The 24960-nt window shown below is 42.4% G+C and overlaps 1 protein-coding gene across 1 annotated transcript in view; it reads right to left on the bottom strand.

Moving 5' to 3' along the window:
- LOC146699010 (mannosyl-oligosaccharide 1,2-alpha-mannosidase IA) overlaps window positions 1-24572 on the bottom strand; it is a 198793-nt gene extending 174221 nt beyond the window's left edge. The window contains exon 1 of the mRNA XM_085471929.1: window positions 23150-24572. Coding sequence (XP_085328055.1) covers window positions 23150-23695 — 546 coding nt within the window. The 5' untranslated portion in view covers window positions 23696-24572. The remainder of the gene's footprint in view (window positions 1-23149) is intronic.
- Between the last annotated feature and the right edge of the window lie 388 nt (window positions 24573-24960).

Below are 24960 nucleotides of genomic sequence, written 5' to 3' on the forward strand. Positions count from 1 at the left end.
CAAGGTCCACGCAAAAATAAATAAGAGAATGGCAGCTGGCTCTAGTGAGAATAAAAGAATAAGCCACTATTCAGACATCCTAATTACACTTAGAAATGTGACGGTACTCGTTGTGCCTTTTAGTGTCAAGGCCTCAAATAAAAGGAAAACAAAGAATTTAAGCAACTGGATTTATACTTGAAAACTCGATCAAAGGCAGGATGGAGAAAAAAGCAAAATAATAACAGGAACAAATGGATCAAATGTGTATATAGTGTAAATAAGGCGTACTATACCTGTGCCTCTAACATTTACATTCTCACAGACTATTTTTAGACTTGTAGTGAGCTTGGTCTTTATTTTCAACAATGTTGTGGTACAAACTTGACTGTTCTCTCCGTGTAAGCAGAGAATCTGCATCAATGTAAATCCCTCCTTTCTTATCCCCGTCTTTGTTCCTCGCTGCCAGTCATTCTAACTAGCCGAGTGCACCCCGTGAGCCTCGACAGGCAAATAGGCCACTTCACCTGCACTGCTGCTGTAATTGAAAAGAAGATGAGCTTGTGCTGTGAGAACATCTCTCCCGGGCATTGCAGTCAAATTGGAAAACTCAACGATATGTCCAATGTATATGTTGCAGACAATTTGCATAAAGCCCCTTTTCTCACACAACTTGGACCTTCCTCAGTCCCCGGGGTGACAGTATATACCTGAACTCTCAGCGCAGCGCTCCGAATTTACTTACAGCTATTGGCACAGAGGCAAAATAGATTCTGATACTTGGCAGGCTGAGCAATGTGATTAGTATAGCTTGGTACCCTTATGAGACAAATCAAATATTCAAATTGTAGTTGGCAAGGTCAAAGTAGAGTTTCAGCTGAAGGAGAAAAGTCATTGAACTGAACCACAAACACATTTGTAGGTAATAATCATTAAAACGACCATTTAAATGTTTTAGTGGGCTACTTATCATTAAGTGAAACATTTCTGGGTGCATGTGAGTGTACACTTTCCTGAAGTCACACATGAGATGTGAGAATGGTCTCCTCAGCTTCTTTGTCTTGTCTTTGACAAAAAGTCCATGCATGCCAAGGTAAAAAATGACTGCGTTCATTAGTCTGATTTATCTTCTCAGATTCCCATTTCACCATGTAAAATATCATCGCAATCTTTCTTTTGAGCTTGAAAAGAATAAAACAGGGCACTAATGGGCCTCATCTGCATGACAGGCCTGGTCTCTTTTAAAGCTGCTCAGACTTATTTGAACTCGCATTTGCCAAGGGATATGCCAGTACACTCCAGAACAACACTTGCTTGTTAGGAAGACCCAGGAAGTACAGAGGCTGAAGGCACTTGATGTCAGACCCCGGCACAGATCAATAGGTCACTCAGTGCCCTGGATTCCTGAGCTAATCCTCGCAGAATTGAAAACATTACGAATAGGAAGTCAGTTTTAGCCACAGTGTGTTTGTGAGTACACCGACGCTGATGCTGCAGAGAGATTTGGTTAGGTGTGGCTCAACGGCACAAACTTACACTGCATGTGTAAATGTTTTTTTTAATACAGGAAGAAAAGAAAAAAAAAAGTTGAGAAAGACTAGAAATCCCCGATCTAATCGAAACCCAAAATGAGAAAAAGTCTGTTTGTGGAGCTGAAACGGTCACAAATAGGTGCACAAATTAATTAGTGAAGTAATCACTGAAAAGTAAGGGCTGCAACAAACAATTATTGTCTTCTCAATAAACCAGCATGGTATTTTCTAAAGTAGTGATTTGCACTATAAAGTATCCATCAGATTTTCCTAGAGCCAAAAGGTTTCAATAACTAAAGTGCTTGTGTTGCTGCAATTAGCTCTGTGCACTCAGGCAGGAGCAGCTCTGAAGCTTCAAGCTACACTGGCTTTACCCACATCTGTCACTCCATGAAATGCATTCAGTGTCACAAGGAGTCATGAAATCACTCTTGAAGTCTGGACAGCCACAGTTAAACAAGCCATCTGCTTGGGTGTAGCTGTGTCCCTTTATGAGCGCAATACATTTTGCCCAGAATTTAGCAACCAAATAACCTCAAATACATTCAGGGACCCATAAAAAGCTCAGTCTTTTATCTATAAATATATAAAATCTATTATATTTGAACCTGTGGGATAATGCAGAAGCTATTGGATATGAATTCAAGTGTTCACAGAGAGATGGGGTAAGAAAGGCATCCTGTATCAGCAACATGGGCAAACCCCCAGCAACCAATCACTGCCACAGTCCTCTGTTAACGCCCCAGAGTAAATAACCTGAGTATCAGCCGCTGACCTGACAGAAAAACGCTTTATTGATCCCCATAGCGGTCTTCCAACGTGGCCGTTTCGACACAGCAGCCAGTGGGAAATATGTTAGATGTACTGAAGGGAAAACATACAGGAATAAGTCTTTGTACGTGTGCTTATGCTGAGCCAAAAGGGTTTATTGGGAATACGAGAGATTAGATGATCCCGCCGAGTCATTTATTCTCAGACTTTGGTGAAGCGCATGGGAAAAATCTTTTTTTTCCCTCCACATATTCAGTTTCTCTGGAATTGAAAATGAGGAAAGAGCACGGAGGACTTACTGAGCCGTCTCAGGGAAACACATTCTTCTACCAAATAATAAAAAAAACAACAAAAACACACACACAAAACAAAAGCCGACATTTACCCGCTTCTTCTTCTATTCCATCTGCTTAGCTGTAATCTACAGGAGACCCCTGAAGTGAGACTGTCTTAGAAAAGAAGCAAAGGGCACTTTTCAATACACCTCAAAGGAAAGTGTCATAAAAAAAAAAAACAAAAAACAAACACAACCGCGTGCTTCACCTGTTACGCTCTGCTCTCTCTTGCAACTGTACTCGTCATTTAAAAATCACTTGTTTCCAGTTAATATTTCCCACATTCAGGCGGCATTAACCGCTAGCGTCAAAGTGAGAGGTGGATCGTCACGTCACGGCAGTCCATTAGGGACGCGCCATTTCATATCATCAGCATGATGTCATACGGTGGCGTCGTTGCTATAGCAACGGCTATAGCAATAAAGACGAGCGCAGGGATGTTTCAGCCTCCAATCACAATTTAGCTCCTAAAAAAAAGGTGCTACTTAAGCAGCTGCTGCTGGCACCTTGTTTCAATAGATTCCCGCTGCAAATTAAGAAGTGCCTCATCTGTGACAGCAGTTCATTGTAAGAGAAGGTAGGAAATCCCTTTTATGTATTTACTTAAACTTGGAAATGCTGCTGCCAGCAAGATGCAAGCATCAATCAAATCAGATATCTTGAAATATCATCAGTGAACTTGATGCTATATTGCTCAGCCATACTGCTCGTGAATAAACTGTCAGTAAAACCAGGACCTCTTCCCACCTTTTTAATGCCAAGGTGCTCATCGACATGCCTGGGATGGCAGAGCTAACATAAGAGAGCAGAGTGTTAGCAAACAGAGCCGCATTCACTCATAAATCTCAATTGTTTTCCTTGTGTTGTCTAATAAAAACAGGCAGTCCTTCTTGCAGGCCGGAGAGGGGTGAATACAAAGTGCTGAAAAAGCACTTTCTCAGAGTCTCCTGGACTTTTGAAGTGCCAATAACAGGCAGTAGAAATTCCTCTCTCCAATCCCTCTGCTTTTTTTTGTTTATGTGGAAGAGTGCGCAGCGACCTCTGACCGTAAATGTGCAGATGTTGACAGTGGGATAGAAGACAGACGACAGGCTGACACCGATAAGGTTGATCTCTGTAGGGAGGGGGAGAAAAATAAATACCACATCTGCTGAGTCCACTTCCTGTTTTCCTGCTTTTGACCTGGCAAAAAAATATATATACCTCAGCCAAAGTTTTCAGCCACTAAGCGAGTTTCACTGAAAAACTTCATCTGTTTCTCAGGGGCAGTTTCAGGGCATCAGGACTCACTAAATGTCTCTATAGCTCAGGGAAATAAGTCAAAAACACCTATTAAAATGAGCTCTGAGAATAGAAACACAAGAGTAGGCATTTTTATATTACTGTGCAAGGGAGGGTATTATTGAGCTTCATCACTGCGAGGATGACTGCACAGATGAGGATAGGCTGGGTGCTAGAGCCCACATACAGAACAAATATATTTTATATTATATATTTCCAATCCAAATGAGATATGATTGCATACAAAAACTGGTGCTCTGGCGGTTAAAAGCATTTAGAAGGTTACAGTTTATGAAAATGCATGTCAGGAGGTCGCAGGCAGCCCTGGGCACCAGTATATTAATGTCTATGTTCAAATGTTAAGTGGATGAAAAATGTGCTGACTCAGAACTGCTGGGAGAGGAAGTCAAACGAGCGAGAGATCTGTGGCAAGAAGGCACTTGTCATCAATCTCTACAGCAAATGAAAGGGGGAAGTTTTGTTCTGTTTTTAAAAAGACGTGTTAAAGACGCATCACAATAAACCTCAACTAAACTGCAAGTCTTCAAAAAAAAAAAAAAGTTAAAAATCACATTCACTGGCATCGCTTCATCCTCGTCTCCCACCTCAAGTTCGTCTGATTAATCTCTGTGTTGTTCATACAGCAATAACCTCTGTCATCATTCCAGAGCCACCAATTTGCACCTGCCCACCAGCTGTAACTATTAAATTTCCCATGTCAACTCATCATCTGATCCAGTCCTCCAAGCACAGCCAGCTGCTCCTCATTCCAAATATATAGCCCACATATAAAGGACATGTATCAGTTACACTACATTAGATCATCAAGGTTACCTGAGTGTTCGGCCCGATCTTCTCTTCTGATGCTGAGTTGATGTATTTAAAGACTAAACAGATTTCCTTCTTTTGCCAACTATGAGGCCGTTTTTTGACATAAACCAAGATGGTTTTGTAAACCTTCCATCTTCCAGTTCGCTGTTTCAATACTACTACTACTGATAATAATAATATAAATAGCTCAGTTATAAAATAGATATTTCTCCACATTCAGCATTAAAATGGCAACAGCTATCTTAAGTGCCTTTAAGAAGAATCCTGCAGGACTACTCGACCCCTTTTTCATTTCAGTTTAATTACATGTTACATCACATAAAAGCAGTGACACGACTTAGTAAAGAAGGCATGTCTATATTAGCTTCATAGTTTAAACATGCAGGATTTCTGTTTAAGAAAATAAAGGCTTTAAAAGGTCCATGGCAAGAACAGCTCTTCAGTGTGGGCTTCTGCTTGGCTTTTCTCCAGTATTGTTCAGTCTATATTTTAGTGTCCAATAGCGTGGGAGGCAAAGCGGTTATTAATCAGCAGCCAGCTTCCCCTATCTGGGTCGTTATGCAGCATCCTACGTGCTGGAACAGGATAAGAGTTGGAGGTTAAGTTTATGAGCCCGGGGTTGAGGATGTTACTGTACAGATCCTGCTCGCTCTTCTTCTGGGCCGAGAGCTGAGACGCAAAAACGCTTCAAGGAGCAACAAGCAAAGCCATGATGCTGCATTCATATACATGCTGTTGGTTTTCTTTTATTGATTTTGTTCTCGCTGTGCGTGTTTATTTTTTGTTCTGGTGTGTACTGTAAATGTTAATGTCCCTTGAGGCAGCTCCTTCGGGAGTCCTACAACTTCTTGGGGTCAGAAGGCTCTGCGTTTGTTTTTAATGACTTTCGTACCCAAAGTTCATTTTATTTTGCCCCGTTTTTAATGTTCTGCTGTCTCGGCTCCAAGTGCAACATCAATAACATCATCAGCTACACACTGGATGGGCTTAAGTGCCTTTGAAGTCAGGCTCCAGAATTGCTCATAACTTCATTTAGGAGTTTGGCTTCCACAGCTAATTTAATTTGATGACCAAGTGTAATAACCTTGTGTGAATATCAACTAATGCTCACAGGACTTGCAAGCCTCTTTGTTTCCCCGTTTCCCTGCATTAGATAGGTAGGCAGGAGTGACAAGCTCCACCCAAATTAGATTCATATCACCTTATTTGGTGACTAAATCACAGCAAGTAATTAAATTGCCTCATCATGTCTGCGCTTGCTGCAGCGCACAGCTGAGGAGCAAGCCTATCCCTTTGTAGCAACATGCAGAGCTGCCCTACCACTATCCCACTGGGTTATACATTTCTGACGGACACTGTATAACCACAGTATGAATCACTGTCACAATCACCACGGCTTCTAACCTGCAGTGTCTGTAAAGTATTCTAACAAGAGTTCAGTTTGCCAGAAGAACCATCTGTTTCACTGGGCAGGATGATGGCAGTCGGGCAGACGTGGAAGAAACTCACTCGACAGGCACAGAAACACAACGGTGCAATTATTCTACCTCAGCGAGACAGACTACGCAACAAGCAACGGAGTGAAATTTAGAAAGACAGATGAAGAGAGTGCGGAGGGGACAGACAAAGTAAAAGTGATGTGAAATTCAGTTCAAATAGTGTGCAAGCAGAAGTGCAACACAACCAAAAGGCTGAAGGAGGAAACGGAAAAGGAGCCTTACAACCAGAAAGCAGAGACTCCCCTTAGTTCACACTTGCCATAAATTATTAATGCGAGCACAGAAGAAATGAGTTCAGCAAACAGGGAGGGGAAGATGAAGCGCCAAGTGGCAAGTCCCCCAAGATAACCTCCAAAAATGGACTAGTCCCAAGAGGCCAGAAGTGACAGACTGCACAAACGCATTAACACTAGATATAAGACAAAGGGCGTAGCTTTTGAAAAACAATGACTTCTTATGGGAACATTTTTAGCCACTTACATGAACATGTAATAAAAATACTAATGAATTCACGCTAACCAGTCGCACTAATTAAATTGAGCTATTCACACATATACACACTCCAATGGATACATCAGGGAGAAACTTAAGGTTCAGCATCCTGCCCGAGGATACTTTGGCCTGCAGACTGGAGCGGCCACCAATCGAACCAGCGATCTTTTGATTAATAGAGGACTTGCTCTAACTTCTGAGCTACAGCATCCCTAATGAACATGGTCTGGGATAAACATGGTCTGAGCTGGTACTAAGGGGTCCAAAGTGTGCCAAGAAAATATCTACACCATAAACATCCTGAACCACCAATAACGGCAGGATGGATCCATGTTTACACGTCTCAACAGACCAGGCAACATTTTTCAATCTTCTGTTGTCCAATATAGTTGAGCCTGTGCAAACTGTAGCTTTCGCTGTTCTTAGCGGACAGGAGTGGCACCGCGTTTGGTCTTCTGCTTCAAAGTTTAACCTGTTGTGTGTTCAGAGATGCTCTTATGCATACGCTGGATGTAACAAGTGGTTATTTGAGTTACTGTTGCCTTCCTATTAGCTCAAAGCCCATTCTCCTCTGACCTTTAACCCCAACATTTTCACCCAGGGAACTTCCCGTCACTTAATATTTTCCCTTCAGGGTCTCGAAAAGCGCTATATAAATGCAATCCATTATTTATTGGACCACTTTCTTGAAACTCTAGATTTGGTTATGTGGGAAAATCCCGATAGCTCAGCAGTTTCTAAAATACTCATCTCATCTGACACCAACAAGCACGCCACATTAAGTCTCTTAAATAACCTTTCTTCCCATTCCAACGCTCAGTTTGAACTTCAGTAGGTCATCTTGAGCATGTCTACGTGTCTAATTGCATAAAGTAGCAGGCGTGTGATTAGATATCTGCATTACCCGACAGTCGAACACATGTACCTAATAAAGTGGTTGTGATTGTAAATTGAACTCAATGTTCAAGCTTTTATTTTTCAAATGATTCATTTAAAAAACATCAAAAGTCAGATTAATCAACGTGTGATTTTACTCCTGCTTTGAAGCAGCTGTTCAGCTTTGGGTTTTTACTGGGTTTACATTCATTTTAGTCCTCACCCCCAGATGCAAGGATGGAAAACAACACCAATCCTCTAATGTGCATAGATGGATTATGGGTGCCAGACTGGTATGCCATAGGGGTAAAAAAAAAAATGAATAATGCTAAACCTAGAAAGAAACACTTTAGCATTAATATTAATGGTGCTTTTTGTCACTGTGACAACTCCACCACTGTCAGCCTGGCCTGCCTGTGGCAGCCTGTGCCAAACATGAGCCCTCTGTTTGTTTAGGTTTGGGCTTTTCTGCTCTGTTAGCTCCTTTAGCTCTGTTAGCACTGCACGTTCACCCGTGTGTCAACTCCCCTGCAAAAATAAGTCTGTTCGCCCTCGGCCAACAGACCCCTACATGTGGAACCGCACTGCTGTTACAGACTGGTTCACAGTAAGAACACAAGTATCCAAATCTTAGCCAGCTGCTGAAAGAAACACAAAACACAGATGACTCAGGGTTTTGGTTTTTTTTAACAAGTTGTTCCTCTCATGCTGCATAAATTCATAATAATCGTGTAAATCTAACATGTCAAGCCCGATGCTTTTCATCTCAGTGGTACTCATTAGATGGTGGATGCTGAGCATTGAGGTCAACGTGTCACATTAACCCCTATTTTTTTGAACACACCAGCAGCCACAGCACTGCGACAGAATACAAATTTTAAAAAATGGCGATTTCTTCTTTTTTAACTGGCTGGATTGTTAATAAAACTAATTAAGTGATACCTATTTGCCTCCTCGCTATTTTCAATTACACATGTGCATGATACGACATTACATTATAGGCCACAATCAGATATGAAGCTTTCATTTCCAGCAGTGATTTAAACACTTTTGTCAGGTGTCAAACTATAAAGTAGATAACAAAAAAAAATTAAATAATTGGACCCTCGTGCCACTCAGAGCCGTGCATCCCCCAACATGCGTATCCTTTTTTAATTAAGTCGCTATGGAAATTGAATTTTTTTTGCGGGATATGCCAGTTCTTCCTTCCGCCGCACCTCTTGAGCACACTGCCTTGAATAACCATCTGTAACCTAGATTTCATGCATGCTCTGCTCCCACACCAAATACCTCTCTAAATATCCGATTCCATCACAGCAAGACGGACCAACTGCAGCAACCTGAGGATCAAGCAGGAAAAGTACTGCTCGCTAGTGATATTATGTCTGCGTACATTACAACACCTTTCATCTGAATGTATGAAATACATAGAAAAAAAAGCATTTTCAGGTGTTTGTGTGGCTAACAGGTTAAAGTGATATGATTGGGAGTAACATGCTTTATTCCCAACAAGCAACAATATCGACAAAATCAAAGCAGCAGCCAAAGAAGCTGCCTCAAGGCAGACTGATAGCCCGTTTCCACCAACAACATTAAAGGAAGTAGCCATAATGAGCAGATTAAACTAGATCTACACGCATTTCTCTTCCTCTTCCCTTCTTCCTTTGAAGCCCTAGTTGAAAAAAGAAAAAAAACTGGGGGGGGGGGGGGGGGGGCTATGATCCTGAATAATCTGACTAAACAGGAGATTAGTTTCATATTATATGCATGGTGAAATGTCTTGCTGAGGAAAAAGCCTTCAGGACCTTTTGCATCTTTGGAGGTCGACGGGCTGTTTTCTGACTGTATGTGCTTACCCCAAATGTCACGTAAAATCCAACTGCTCTCTGCCTTGTGTGCCCCAAACTATTCTACAGACTTAAACCTGTTTTAAAAATAGTTAATTTATAGAATTAATTAATATCATTAATTTATGTTTATATCTAAAAATATAGAAAATAAGCAGAAGAAAGAACAGATGCTGAATGGCACCATCAGATTTAATTCACTCCAGTCAGCATATAGTCACCTCTTGTAAAGACTCAGTGGGCCTCAGAGGTCCTCGAGCAAACTGTGCTTAAAGCACCACACACACACACACACACACACACTCACTCACTCAGTGGCTGTTGTTTTGTCCGAGCCTCCTGCTGCTGATTCTGCTTGCCTCGACTCTTCAGCTAATGGTCACTGCAGAATTAATTGCAAGCATCCATCTCATTTTACTTGGAAAACACAACACCGTAAGCCTCCCACGGACTCTCATACATGCGTTTTGTGCTCTGTACCCCCTCGAGACGAGTCTGTTTTTCATTCCCGAAACTTTTTCCATTAGACTCAGTCCTCTGCTGAGAGCCTGGAGTTTTGGAAGAAAGCAAGCACACAGATGCTTCACGTTTCATCTACAGGGTGAATGCAGTGCACTGACAAGTGTTAGAATAACTTCCAGATATAGTAAAATAACTCAAAACATCTGTGATTCCTTAAAGCTGATCTCAGAATGACAGAAAACGAAACCTACATAAAATTAAAACTGAAAAACAAAATACATGAGGAAATGCCAAAAAGTTACAAAACAAGTCCTCCATTCGCTCGATTGGCTCCATTTCACAGCTTCACACCTTGAGCTGCTGTATTTGTCATACCTGCGTACTCAAGTTTTCATTTTTTTTAAGTTATGAGCAATACTGCATGCGTGTTCATGTTTAGTCATATAAAGTTGTGGCTTATCTGGCAAAAATCTGTCTTGTTTAGTCTTCCTGATCATCACAGAGCTCATGTTTCTTACCCTATTAAAAGATGAGGTGATCAAATTGCCATGTGCACTGATCAGCCAAAAGAACGGCATTAAATTCCCTCAATACAATGTTCATCTGGGAAACACCCACCTAAACATCACTGCAAAGAAAGCAACCCCTCCCCCAAAGACAACAGCTTACCCCAGTAAGACAATGCACATAACGACACCACAAAAACAGCTTGGGAATGCCTCAAAGAGTACAAGAGCCATAGGCGTTAACTGGGCTTTGACTTTTGTTTGGTCTCCAAACTCCCCTCGCCAGATCCCAATCTGACGGAGCATTTGTAGGATGCAAATAAGAAGCCTGACTCACTGAGGCAACATCCCACAATGCACAGGACCCGAGAGAGCCGTTTTGGCAACTAGGGGGTGTATACACAATATTAAGCAGGAGGTATTAATGTTGTCACATAGCTGATATGAGCCACAGGCTGTTCCACAAATATAATTCTCTTAACTCTAAACTGAAAAGCAGATTGGCTGACCTTTGGTTTACAGCTTCAGGTTTGTTGCACTGCTGGCTATCTTAAACTGTAATGTCAGACTGTACTGACCCTGTTGCAGTGAGCATGTTTGTCACTGCAACAGGGTTTAAAAAAAACAAAACAGAAAATATTACAGGAACGCAAGAACACCAAAGGTTTGCTTATTTGAACAAGGGGGAAATCTGTGGCTACTTTTCAAGTAGCAAATAATTAACACTAGAGGGAAAAGCTGCATTTATATTCCAACATGTTTTGTGCTACTTTTAAACAGTATTGAGCTCAAGCCTCAAGTGCATTCAGTATTTGAATATTAGATATTTTACATGCACGCGAGCAGCACCGCACTCCCTAACCCTTTCCCATTTTTACATTACATCAATAAAAACAAGCGTCACTCCGACCTGAAAGTTTGCAAATTCTCATACCAATTAATCTCCAATAACAACCGATAGTTAAAGAGACGAGGTCTTCCTGATTTGCTTGGGACCAAACACAAATAAACTGAGCTGTTGCTAAGTCACAAGCCTGCGTTCAGATAGAGAACTCATGAGATTCGGGCAAACGTCCAATCTCAAGGCCTCACTGACTGGGAATACACACTCATGCTGTTAAAACTCAGTAAATTATTAATTCACGTCTACCATCAGTTTCTCTTTATGTCAGTCTAAAAGGCAGATTTCATTAAAATTTCCCAGCTTAGACATATTGCACTTTGCCACAATTAAGGTTCTTTTATGAAATGTGTGTAATTAATATTATGATGTTGAAAATTGCTGCCGTGTCATTACTGTGTAATCATTTTCAAAATGCACGGTGAATTCGAGTAAATTAAAAGTAGCATGATCTCAGCTAGCTACACTGTTTTTTTCCTCCCTTGTAGGTAAAAGACATCTTCAGCTCGGTCACCCAGAGATGTCATTAGAAGAGTTGTTTTCATTTCTATCTTAATTCCATTGTGTGTCTGGAAGACCACGACAGACGAGATAATGAGAGAGTGGATGAGCAGGCTCAGATCTTCTGGGGGAGGTTTAGCTAGCAGCAGGTTTCCACTCTAACGGTGGGCCAAATTAACTAAGATGGATCACTGTTAGCACATAAAGTCTGAAGTCTAATTAGATCATCTGCATGACTCTGAAGCACTGTAGTACAAACTTAAAGGACTAAGGTGAAAACTGACTTTCCTCACAGCGGGCGCCGATTATGCGACTATGCACTAAGTGGCTTGTTGACTGGCTGGCAGATTCTGTGCAGGGTTGCAATTAATAGGTATGTTTCATTGGTTAGTTTGTTTGTTTTTTAAATATAAAATTAGTTTATCTTTAAAATTTAAAGAAAAAAGGCCTATCTGGTCGTTTGAGGGCTCACAGTTGGAAGCCTTTGGAAGTGTGCCAGTTAGCCATGAAAGCTGAACAGATGCCATACAACTTTTATCAGCATTGTACAATGTTTTGACTACAGCAGAACACACAAGTTCTCCACTCAAAGATAGATATTTTTAAAAAAAAAGGAGACATATCTGTGTCCTAGATGCTGATTAAACGGTTACTTTGCATGGCTCCGAAGATAAAACTGCAGTCCTGGCTTAAATTAAATGGATGCACGTCCATGTGGGACATTTACTAATGGACATTTTTATTTGACTTCATCTTATATTTGAGCTTTTACTGGTCAGCAGTTGTGAATTTTTGCTGTAGCTACTCTGGTTGTTTTAAATGCTAGAGTAATACTAAGGTTAGTGAGATTTAAGGTTGCACGACTTTGTTTCAGTTCCTGTATTTGAATATAAGGAGGGGCAAAAAATAAGAGAAAACCTCTGACATGTACAGAGAGGACAGACTCTTTTATGCTGTGGTAAAGGTTTTGTGTAGATTGTTTGGGTCTCTTTAGAAATATGGGTTGCTGCATGTCAGTGCAAAGTTGCTCTAAGCGATCAACCCTCTTGTGTGATGAAACATTTCTGTTGTAAAGGGTGTGATCTCTTTCAGGATTACAAGTCACCGAAGAGTTGGATGACTATGAACAACACGTTACTCTTATTCTACGAGCCATTGGCATCAATAGTTCTCAGTCTAACCTAACACATATGATCTAAACCAGCATGTCAGACCGTCCTCTCCGCCATGATCACTGAAATACCAAAGAGACTTGGAGAACTGATGCAAAGACCACCAAAGTTGTTTTCTAGGCATGTTCAAGAAACTTTTTCTCTTTTCCAGGTATGAATGGCCAGTTTAAGGTCATGCCAAAGCATCTCAGTTGGATTAAAGTCCGGACTTTGACTAGGCCACTCCAAAACCTTCAATTTAGTTATTTTTTCCATTCAGAGCAGGGCTTGCTGGCATGTTTCAGCTCTTTGTTCTTCTGAATAACCAAAGTGTACTCGAGTTCAGAAAATGATGGTCTGATGGTTGGACACTGACTTTCAGGATTTTCTAGTAGAGAGCAGAATTCAGTTACTGAAAATCGTCCCAGTCCTGATGCAGCAAAGCAGCTCCAGACCACGACACTACCACCACCATGTTCGACTGCTGGTATGACGTTCTTTATGAAATGCTATGTCAGGTATATTCCAGACAAACATTGATGCAAACCTTCCAAAAGGGTGAACCTTTGTCTCGTCAGTCCACAGAATATTTGCCCAAAACTCTTAGGGATCATCAGGATGTGTCTCTTTCTTATTTATGAATCATGAACTCTGACCTTAACTGGGAAAAGTGAGGCCTACGGTTCTTTAATGTTGTTGTGGGTTAATTTTTTCCTTCTGGATGAGCCACCGATGCGCTCTTGGAGTAATTGCGGTCAGACAACCACTGCTGGGAGGGTTCACCAGTATTCAAAATTTTCTTCATCTGTGGATATTGGCTCTCACCGCGGTTGAGTGGAGTCCTGAAGAAACGGCTGTGATATTCTTTACAGTTTTTAATCTACTTTACTTTGACAGAAAGGCTTGTTTTAAGGGATTTCTTAATTCAGCAGGTCTGGCAGTTTTCAGACCTGGATCTGGCTCCTTAAACTGAACTCAGCTTTCCAAAGAAACATAATTAATCGAGATGAATTCATGAATTTACAAGGAGGAGCAATTACTTCAGCACACAGGGTCAAGTAGGTTTGAATAGCTCTTTACTCTTAATAAATAAAACCATTTAAAAGCATTTTGGATTTTCTGAGGCATACAAGAATGACGCAAATATATTTTCACCAATTTGGTTTTCCTCAAGTTGAGCACGATGCCCCGTATCCTCGAGCTGTCACAGTTGATTAAGTGACACGACACATCTGGAGTTCTCAAAAAAAAAAAAAAAAAGGAAAAAGAAAAAAACGTTACCCACATTCACTTTCGAAACTGGACGAGGAGTTACACCCATTTCCTGTTGTCGAAGCTCTCTGTATCATCACCCACCCTTGTCTGAATGACAAAACAAAAAGTTCAGAGTTTCTTTCTCTGGAGGTAATAAAAAATTCCCAACATAAAACAAAACTCTGACACTGCCTCACAAATGGGCTTTGAATGTAAATTAAAGCAGACAACAGATTAAGTTAGAACATCACACGAGAAAAAGAAAGTAGTTTTCAGGATATTAAATGTTTAGAAAGATTATATTGAGAGAGTATATTTACTCAACACTTACATGTTATGGGGGGTTCTAGCTGTACTTTTTAAGTAAACGATTTCTGTCAATAGCAATTTTGAAAAGCTCATAAATGTTCCCTCTGTGGCAGCTGCTCTCCAGAACAGGAGTACTTTGAATGATATTTCGCTGAGCACTGACAGTTCAATTTCAACTGCCTTGGTCAAGATAAATATCTAAGAGACTCGGAGGGTTTACTTATTCTAAAAATGCATCACACGGGCGCATCTCTCCACATCAAGCCGCGTCTGTTCATTGCAAGAAATATGATGAAAAACCTTTGTCCTACACTTCTCATCCGATTAATGATTAACAGACTGGTAGTGCTCGCATGCACAAACAGTCATTAGCAGACTATCACATCAGTTTGTTTTTAAACTGCCTTTCCACAGACTTGTGAATGAATGAAAATTGCAATTATCTTGCAAGCCTATCATCCAACCAACCTTGATAGAAAAGAAAGAAATCTATATGGGTCCCTAATGAGCACTGAGCACCATTGCTGTCATTTGATTAGGGGCTTAATTGTGATAATAATGAACAAATACACCCGGCTCTGGCTAAAACGGTCTTGTAAGCATTCAGCTAATTAATGGCAATTTGCCCACTGATGCCAATGAAGAAGAAAATCGCTAGGGAGACACATTTTCCCCATTCAACCCACAGAAAACTAGACAGCACTGTGCTGACCGTGAAGACGCTCTAGCAAACTTTCCACAGTAACTTATTGTTCCCGCCGTGGCAGAAAACATGAGCCTGGCCAACAAAAGTTGATGCTGTCTTCTGTGGATCCGGCTAAATTGTAGGTCAAATGCTTGACAGCATTATTCAGCCATCTTGAAAGTAGGCTGAAACCATGTCACAACACAACAACAACAATGCAGACAGGCCAATCTGCAGCGACAGTAGCACGCCGACTCTCTGGTGATGCAGAGAAGGGGATGGTTGGCAGAGCTCTGGCAGTAAACATGCCCGAGGACACACATAGCCGAGATGCAAGGAGGAAGAACACAGTCAGTGACAGCGCTTTCTAAAACGAAAAAAATCACAAGTACACAGACGACAAAGACAGACGAGATAAGGACGACATATGAGGGTAAGCCAGGTCCTTAATGTCTGTACCCTGTGAACATAGCCATCCATGTTGTTTCTGACCAATTAGGCAGGCATAAAGGCAAGAGGCTGGAACTCAGCTGGGGGCTCAAAGAGTCTGCTGGTTACATCTAGGCCACTCTTCTCCACTCCTTCCTTCCCTGCCTGAGCAGCAAGGCCAAAGAGGGAACGTGGGGGTTAGAAGCGGTGGGGGCAATTTCATCCGGCACCTAGCAAAGGACATCACGCAGAGTCTGCAGCAAACAAGGCCAAGGCCTGGACCCTTCATCTTTGCAATTTTCTTCATCTGTAGCAAGCACACACACACACACACGCAGAGCCAGGCATCATACAATGGCCAAAACTCAAGGAGGCTGAAAGCATGTGTGCAACAAGAAGATTTTTGCCACGAGGGAGTGCTTTTGAAAGAAGACGGCAGTCCACATACATTCACAGAAATAGCAACAAACAGTCACAAAGGCTGCTTCTGTCATCCTTTGTTGTTATTATGGAGCTAATAATGTCTGCCAGAGCAGTCAAAGAGGGCAGATAATGGTTGGGAAAACATGATTATACGCTCTTATTTATTTAAGCCTAAAAGTGGTGTGAGACTATGATGTATGATCATGATATACAACATGATGTATAACCTCTGTAGCTAGAAACTGGGAAGTTTTGGCCTTATCAAAAACCTACTGCCCCAGGAGGGAACACTATGGAGCATCCAGTCAGGAAAAAAAAAAAAAAAAAGTGTTTCTCTGCTGTAATCACAGGCCTTCAGAAGCCAGGATTAAGATATATACACACTATGACCTCATTATGTCAGCAACGCTGTGAACTCAGGATAAACGAGCTTCCATGGAACCTATTGCAACATCACAGCAATGGAACGGGTGATGGTTTAAAAAAGGTTTTTGGACCGTGTAACAAAATCTTAGTAAAGTGGAAATTTACTTATAAGAAAGACACACGACTGCTGACAAGAGCACAGCTCCGCTGTTTGAGTACAGAGTCTAAGTGCGGCATAAAGTGGTCCCGACCTTAGGTCTTGACAGTCTAGTTTTTATGGTAACTGATGTAATACCTGTAGGCTATAGTAAACATTGCCAGCAGGACTTCGAACAGCAAACAGACAGGCAGATAAAATCTAAAAGCTTGTGCAAATATGGACAGGGACAAATGACAAGAAGGTTGGGGGGATAACAGCTGGATTTTCGCTCTGTAACAAGTGAAAACATCTGCAAACTGTTGACCAGGCCACATTATCAGGAAAGTCTAATAGCTGTGTGCGATTTCAACTGAAAAACATTTTAAAAATGGACAGAATTCAAGCTGTCACACAACCACGCACACAAAATGCTGTAAAAATACCAAACCTAAACTGCACTATTATAAAATTCTGGTTGAACATGTGGACTTTTTAGCCCCTCCCTTGTCAAATGATCCTCCACTTCCTGTTGTAATCTAAACCAACACACACTCAAAGACACGCAGCGCATGGAAAAGCAGACACGAAAATAAACAAATATACTTGTACAAAGCAGCCCATCTGCACATCTTAGCCATCTACAAAGCGTTTCGTTTGAATGCCCTGCACAAGAGATATGTACGTACACACAAGCGCACGCGCACACAAAGATACACACCTCTTGAAAAGCATGCCTAAACAGAGAAACTTTCCCTGAAGCTAGTGCCCTCACCACAAAGGAAATCCAGGAAGAAAACTGCCATGAATGCAAAAGGATGGAAGCTAACATCTCCCTCTTTTCACGTGCATCCTTCCTTTTCCTCTCTCCATTTCACCTGATCACTTACTTCCTGCAGTGATTGCCTGGGGAAAGACCTGGTGCCGTGTAGTTTAATCAGCTTTTATCACCTACAGAAAAAAGCAACTCTGGTGGCTCTGATGGGGGAAATTTTTCCCTGATGTTTCTCTATCTTACCGTTATTCCCAATGACTGTGTGTGTATATGTGTGTGTATGTATATATATATATATATATATATATATATATATATATATATATATATATATATATATATATATATATATATATATATATATATATATATCTATCTATCTATCTATCTATCTATCTATCTATCTATATATATATATATATCTATATATATGCATGTGTTTTCTACAATCATTGGTTTTTCTGCAGAGCACACGTTTCCTAGACAAAGATAGGTTGACCTTTAAGGTCATCAGCTGTGGCAGCTGACATTTTCTCCCTTAGACATCAAGCATCATATTTAAAAAAGGTATGCTTGATTACTAGTACTCATCATTTTATTTGTGTACAATGCACGGGGATGACAAATTGTACATTAATGCAAAACAAAGGCAAAGAAAAGTATTCATGTTTGTAAATTATTAAAATACCAAAAACCCGCTTTGAACGTTTAGTGGAAAGTGGCCGTGCATTCACAACTACAACCGGCATCGTGCAAATATCTGCGTTTGCTTGGTCATTAATAGGTGCTGTTCTGTGATACTTTGAGTTTTCATCTAAATCAGACTCAGTATGCAGTTTAAATAATCAGCAGCTTAGATATTTAATGTTCCTCTATAAACACTCTGCAAATGTCATCTCACTACTATAACTGAGTGTATTGTTTTTCGCTGAAGCTTTCGCAATGCAAGGTTACGTCACATGATCTCAATTTAGTTTAACACCGCCAACACATTGGTGACTTTGCAACAATCTTCTATGAAACAACAGCAGGAGACTTTCAGTATATCCAGCAGTGACCTGAAAAGTGACGAACCTATAAGAATAATGAGTCACAACCATATTCACTGCTTGTAAGTGAGCAAAAAATGCCTTGATAGACAAGTGGGTAGAACACAAGCCCAGATGCAGTTTCAGGTTCCCTAGATTGATTCACAACCAGAAATGTTGTGGCTTTCTCCAATATGATGTCTAATATTTTTGGTCCAAAATGTTCCAATGGACCTGTCCAAGACTTCCTGACTTCATTGTTTAACCAGTGCTGGTTATTTAAAAGGGAAAAAAAGTGACCAGGTAACCAGCGCCACAAATCCCATCCCAACAGATTCTGCATATTCACATACAGATTCTATTTATGGAGATTAGGTAAATAATGGATTGCTTTGCTTGCCAGGCTTTGGTGTTGTCTCACTGCATTAACCGGTGACATTGCCCAGGTAGTGCTAAGTAGCCCAGAATAAAACCCACTAAAAAATTCTAATTCAGCACAAACTCAAGTTTCAGATCATAGATGAAAGGGTCGATTACTTCTTGTGTGGCGGAGGAGGCCGGAATCGGTGCTCAGCAACACTGACGGGTTTATAATATCTGCCTCAGCCGCCACTGACTTGCACAATATATCAATATCCAGCGGGCCGAGCGGCTCTCTCCCCACATAAACAGACCAAAGACAACGATGGGCTCACATTCCAAACTCCAGGCGCTGACATTTGCACAGCATCCGCAGAGGAGAAGAAAAGCACAAATGTTCCAGCTCTGTGGGAACACCAGCAGAGTGTAAGCCTTTTCTTAAGACTTTGTTCGTCTTCCGTTTCTTTCTTCTCTCTCAGCAGGCGGCCATTTTCCTGGCTCAGACTGGAGGTTGTTTGGCACACCTGATTCAGAGCAGAAGACAGCAGGGGAATGAGGGGCGGAGGGAGGTCACAGCGCTCGAAGCCAGCCAGGAGGCGCCAGCTTAACGGCAGCGTTTTATTCAGACAGTCACCCAGCTCACTGGTCATTACGGCTATAAGGGGATTTCAGGTCCAGCTACAAGCTCACCTATTTGTGAGGCTTTGTGTTGGTTTTGTGTGAGTGTGCTCATGTTTGTGTCATACAGCGGTTCAGATTTTGGTTTCCCCCCACAATTATACTCTTAAAGAAGAGTGAAACTTACACTTTACTTTAAAGTACCACTGTGTTGTCTGAAGGACAAATAAAGCCGTTACTGTATCTAAAAATATGGCACACAGTGGCACTTTTTTTTTTACCAAAACGTATTCCAGGGGATTTCAGTTTTGCAGCTGATGCCGTTTCAGTTCACTTTTACATGACATCAATCGGTTTCTCTTTTTTGAAACGTAAAAAAAAAACCAAACAAAAAAAACTACTAGTATCTTGGGAATTTTTAATGTCTTCTGGTAAATTCTGCTGGAAATAAAGCAATTTTCCCTGCAGCTGTTTACTCATCTGGAAGCTGAAGTAGGCAGATGAGGTCTGTGATGCTGCTGTTTGTTTGTTCACCTCGCTGACAGACTAACTGAAGGTGGTTTAACTAAAACTAAACCGTCTTATCGCTGCTCTGTACTTTTTGCTGTCGTTTTACTCACTTTGTACTTTAAAAACTGTCTCACTTTATTTATTTATTTTTGGTTCAAATACACAAAAAGGGGGCTTTCCACTTCTCTAGCATACTGCTCATTATTGTGAATTGCATGCAGGCAAGCACACACAGCCAGCTGACCAATAAATAGACTTGTCTCAAAACAGAACAGATGTACCTCATTTGATTGTTGTGATGCAGGTGGGCTCGGGCCTGGATGAATAAGCACAGTGACAACAAAACTGAAACTGTCAAACTTCTGATTTGTCCCCAAGCACTTGACAAACTAGTGCGCACACACACACACACACACACACACACACACACACACACCAGCCCTGAAGAGTTTTATTGCTCCACTAGAGGAGGCTCTGCCACAAGAGGCTGCAGTGGCTCTGTCCTCTCACTGCAGTACTCAAAGCTGTCAACTCCATCTCCTCCATTCACATACATCTTATGTTAGAGGCCACATCACATTCTGCTTTACACAAGCAAAGAGCTTCATTTTCCTGTACCAGCATATCTCTGCTAAACATTCAGGTGACAGAGAAGAGAGCACATCACAGGCTTCAAAGAAACCACCTCTTAATGCAAACTTTGCTTCTTCTTCTTTTTTTTTTCTTTTTTTTTTTTTAAATGTATGTGATGTCATGGAGACAACCACACAATGCAGAGGCTTCAGTCTGGATGTGCCTCAGAGCTCCCATCACTCCCTGACATCTCCTTTGCTCTGCAGTTGTGTTTGTTTGGCTGTGCTCTGGATCTGGATTACTGCACTCCAAGTTCTAACCTTACTGAATGTAAAGGACATCAGCAACAAAATGTGCATGCAGAAAAGGAAACCCCTCCTGTTACTCCAGGCACGCATTTTTGTGGTGCGATCTCTGCTATCCGACTTCTTATGCCAGAGCCAATGAGGCAGGAGTATAGGCATGCAGGCGACTCAGTGAGCCATAACGTCACAGAATTACAAATAGGAGGCTGTATGAAAATAACCCTTATCTTTATCCTGCTCAAGACTTTTGGTGGAGAGCGAACTTGTCCCAGAGTTTGTTTCCGAAACACTTATAGCACTTTGGCAGTTCATCCTGAGGGCCTGATCCAGGGTTGGGCTGCCTTTAAACATTTGTAATGTGTGATCAGGCAGCCATTGTCCCTCGATTCACCCTCTCTTTGCCAGTGGACGCATACACACAGTGGAAGAAGGTGGGGAGTCTGCTTTCTAGTTGTTGGCATTTAAGAAAAACGATGCCCATTCACAGTTTGGGCATTGAGGCACTCAGTGGGCTGGACCAGAGCCTTTTTGTTAGCTTTGGGAGGGGGATACCCTCTCTCTGCATTCCATTACAGTGAAAAAAGGGAGTGCTTTTGCAGGGATGTAGACCACATTGTGAGTTTAGATGACTGGCAGCAAACAAAAAGCAAACATGTATTCTGAATGACAGATCCAGCTTCACAGAAACACACATTAGAAATACAAAAAAAAAGAGAGAGAGAAAGCATCAAAACATGTCAGTTTTATTGTTACAGTTGCTTTTTGATTTTGCATCTGTGAACCTGGACAAAACACAGGTTCACAATGTGTCAGCCTGTGTTGGCAGGGTGTATGTGAGCCTCCAGGAAACAAAAACCCCAAAAACTAAACAAGAGCACACAAAACAAAAAAAAGAAGCCGTTTGCAGCACTGCCAGCAGGCTTGAGGTGATGGGAACTGCAGCAACAACAACAGCAAATAGCAAAAACATAAATTTGGCCAAGCATGCAGACCTGAAAGCATACAATGCAAGTGAGCACGGCTGACGTCTGCTCTTCAGCACTTTGATAAACGTCTCGGTTTATCGGAAACAAGATGAATATTCCACAACAATAAGTGGGTGTGGAGGGCGTGGTGGAAAATAACTTTTCCTCCAACGATTCCGACCCCGTGGCATGAATTTTGCAGAGCTCAGCTGAACGCACCAGGCAAGCAAAGTCACACTGACATTCACTTGAGAGAGCATCAAAAAGGAGGAGCTATGAGTCAGTGAGAGCTCAGTGCATGAGGGCAAATCACCCTCCGTTCTCTGACGCCTCAGTCATTATGGAGCACATCACCTCTGGGTATGAAAGGCATGTGAGCAGCGTGCGAGGGTGACACCAAGCTGGAAGCGAGAGTGACAACAGGACTTATGAGTGTCACATACCGAGGCTGAAACCTATCTGTAACACTCTGGCCAGCGATTACTCCCAACACATCCCACCTTCCCACTCCTACTACTCTTTCCCCTCATCACCAGCCTCTCTTGCCTTGAGTGGGTACAGATGTGTGAATCCTCAGACGCTCCCACTCTGGAGCCCTTATTGGACCCATAGGGCTCAACAAAGGCTGGCACACAGCTTGGAGAGCTCCTGGCCAAAGAGAAGCTGCACGCACTCCTATCATTTGCTTGATTGTGTGAGGCAGATACAGAGGTGCCACAGCTAATTTAAGGACTGTCACATGGGCAAATGAAATAATTGTTTAATAAGAAATATATATATATATATTTCAAAAAGATGCTATGTTCCCCTGCTATTCTAGTTTTGTGCACAAACGGGAGACCATTAAGTCCATCATTAGTCCAGAAACCGCTTTCTGTCTTTATTAATAGAACTCCAGCAGGAATTAAACTACGATAGTCAAAGGCGTTGGGTAAATTTAGACAAATAACATGACTGAAAAGGGCTTTATTTTGGCTGTTGGACAGCAGCTCAGTAAACAACAGCCACACTGCTTCTGCCTGTATTGTGCGCCAAATTCGGGCAAGTCAGATTAAACATTGTAAATATAATTACTTCTTTCAAGAGTGAATGCCTGTTTTTTCCACGTAAAAGCAGACTGCCATTTATCTGCTGTGTTAGTCTGTTGTGTTTTGACAGCATGAAAAAGCTCCCATTCAAAAGCAACATTAAAAACAGATAAAGCCACATAAACACAAAAGTATTGCTTGCAGCCTGTTCGGTCTATCTGATAGATTAGGCGTTATCTTGGATTATATCTGGCCTCCATTTCCCCCCTAAATGTATTGCTTTGTTTTTTCCCGTTAGGTTTACTTCTCATATCTCAACACAGCCTATGTTGTACTTGTGCCTATCACGTGCCAGTCATCCACCTCTTGCAGGAACATTGAACTTGATGTTCCGGCAGCAAAGTCACAGTGGCTTCCTTACCTCTTTGACTTTCTCCCGGCGCTCGTTGGTCTGCGGGTCGGCCGGTCTGCCGCTGTCTCTTCCCAGCGGGGGTTTGAACAAACACCTTCTGAACTTCTTGTAACTAAAAGTATCCGAGTTGGCACCGTGGTTAGAGGATGTCACTTTCTCTGACGCGGACTCTGTCTTAGACCTGGAGAGGTTCAGATCCTCCTGCGCTTTGCCCCCGGCGAGCCGGACCTCGGTCGCCTCGTAGGAGACTGGGGGTTTGCGGCTCTGACTTTTCAGCTTGATGCCAGCCTCTCCTTTAGCCGAGGTCATGCCCTGGTCTTTGGGTCTTTTTAAGTGCTCCCTGACATCGTTCTCTGAGCCGGAGCCAACGGTGACTGGCTGGATCTCTGTCTTGGACAGAAAAATGCGTTTTAGTCGGACAGAGTCGGGCAAAAAGAAGAGGGCCCCAAAACACAGTGTTACCAAACCCGAGAGAAAGAGCAGAAACATGAATTTCTGGGACAGGCGCAGACCCATGCCCGATGCCGAGACACCGGGCAACTTTCGGAAAACCATTGAAAGTTTTCTTGAGACGTTGCCTTACAGCCGAGACAGTGTTTTGACAGTTTCCACTCCACTGAGCAGCTTCCCTGCTGCCCCGAGGCTTGCGTAAAAACTCAAAATGCGGGACTCCAAACACAACCCCCGTGACACTTGCAGAGTGGCATAAAGAGCTTGCCAGAGCAGTCTTTATCTCGCTATCGATTTGATCTGCATAAAGCGAAGGTTAGGCCTGCCCACATTCACAATTCAGCCTACCAATCATTTGGCAACACGAATCTGAAGATGTTCATCTATATAACGCAACCCGCCGGCATCAACACACTGCAGGATGCAGGGTCTAAAAAAATTAAAAGCATAAACAGCACAGGGCTTCCGGGATGATGAACAAATGGCACAGGCGTTCACTGAAACACTAAGCTATATTCATGGAAACAGCGCACGCCATGGGAACATATAAATGCACTTTTAAAGGAGATGATTGTGTGTCAGACCCCTGAACAAAGTTGCGACTCGATGCATTTTTCCACGCCGTGCAGATCATCAATAACACGCTGCCCTACGGTGCACAGCCTCGAGCGAACGGCACAGCATCGTTCCCTCGTCCCCGCTCACACCGACCCACGTTGCCGCATCACAAGCTCCTTAAAACACGTTTCAGAATCACGAGCCGATGTCGTTAGCGCCTGTGCTGGTGCAGCTGGTGCACGGGAACGCGTGTGTATTCCTGCCGCTCGTCTGTCAGATGCGCTCCTCCGTGCTCCCGTTTTCCCCTCTTCTTCTTTCCCCCTCTCACTGGCGTCAACACGCCGGGCGAAACAAATCGCCGGATGACATGAAAGAAGGCGGGTTTTGTCCCGTGCGAAGTTATCCTAGCCCCCCCCCCACGATCCAAAATCCAGAGAATAAACAAATCCACCGTCCAGTCCTCCGGTTCCCAACAAAGACAGACACCCCCGCCGCGTCGTCTCTCCAATACCCGGCCAACGTCCGCCCGCCGAGCCTGAGCCTAGCTCTCGCTCTCCCTCGCTTGTGGTGCGCACTTGTGTCGCCGTGCCGTGGACGTCCACGCTTGCGTAAAAAAAGCGAGAGGAGAGAGCTGGAAATGTAACATATAGTGCAGGCAGGAGGAGGAAGAGGAGGAGGGGGAAACGGTCCGCTGCTCGACAATCCAGTGGGCTGGTCGGATTTCTTGATGGAAATTCACAACAGCTTATCAAAACACAGTTAAGCCGTTTGGACAAAGGGAGAGGGGTCTGTGTGGCCCTGTACGTTAGGAA

This window comes from Copadichromis virginalis, linkage group LG11 (genome assembly GCF_057382275.1).
Source record: "Copadichromis virginalis isolate Kocher_CV1m ecotype Utaka linkage group LG11, C_Virginalis_male_GT1.1, whole genome shotgun sequence".
Lineage (NCBI taxonomy): Eukaryota > Metazoa > Chordata > Actinopteri > Cichliformes > Cichlidae > Copadichromis > Copadichromis virginalis.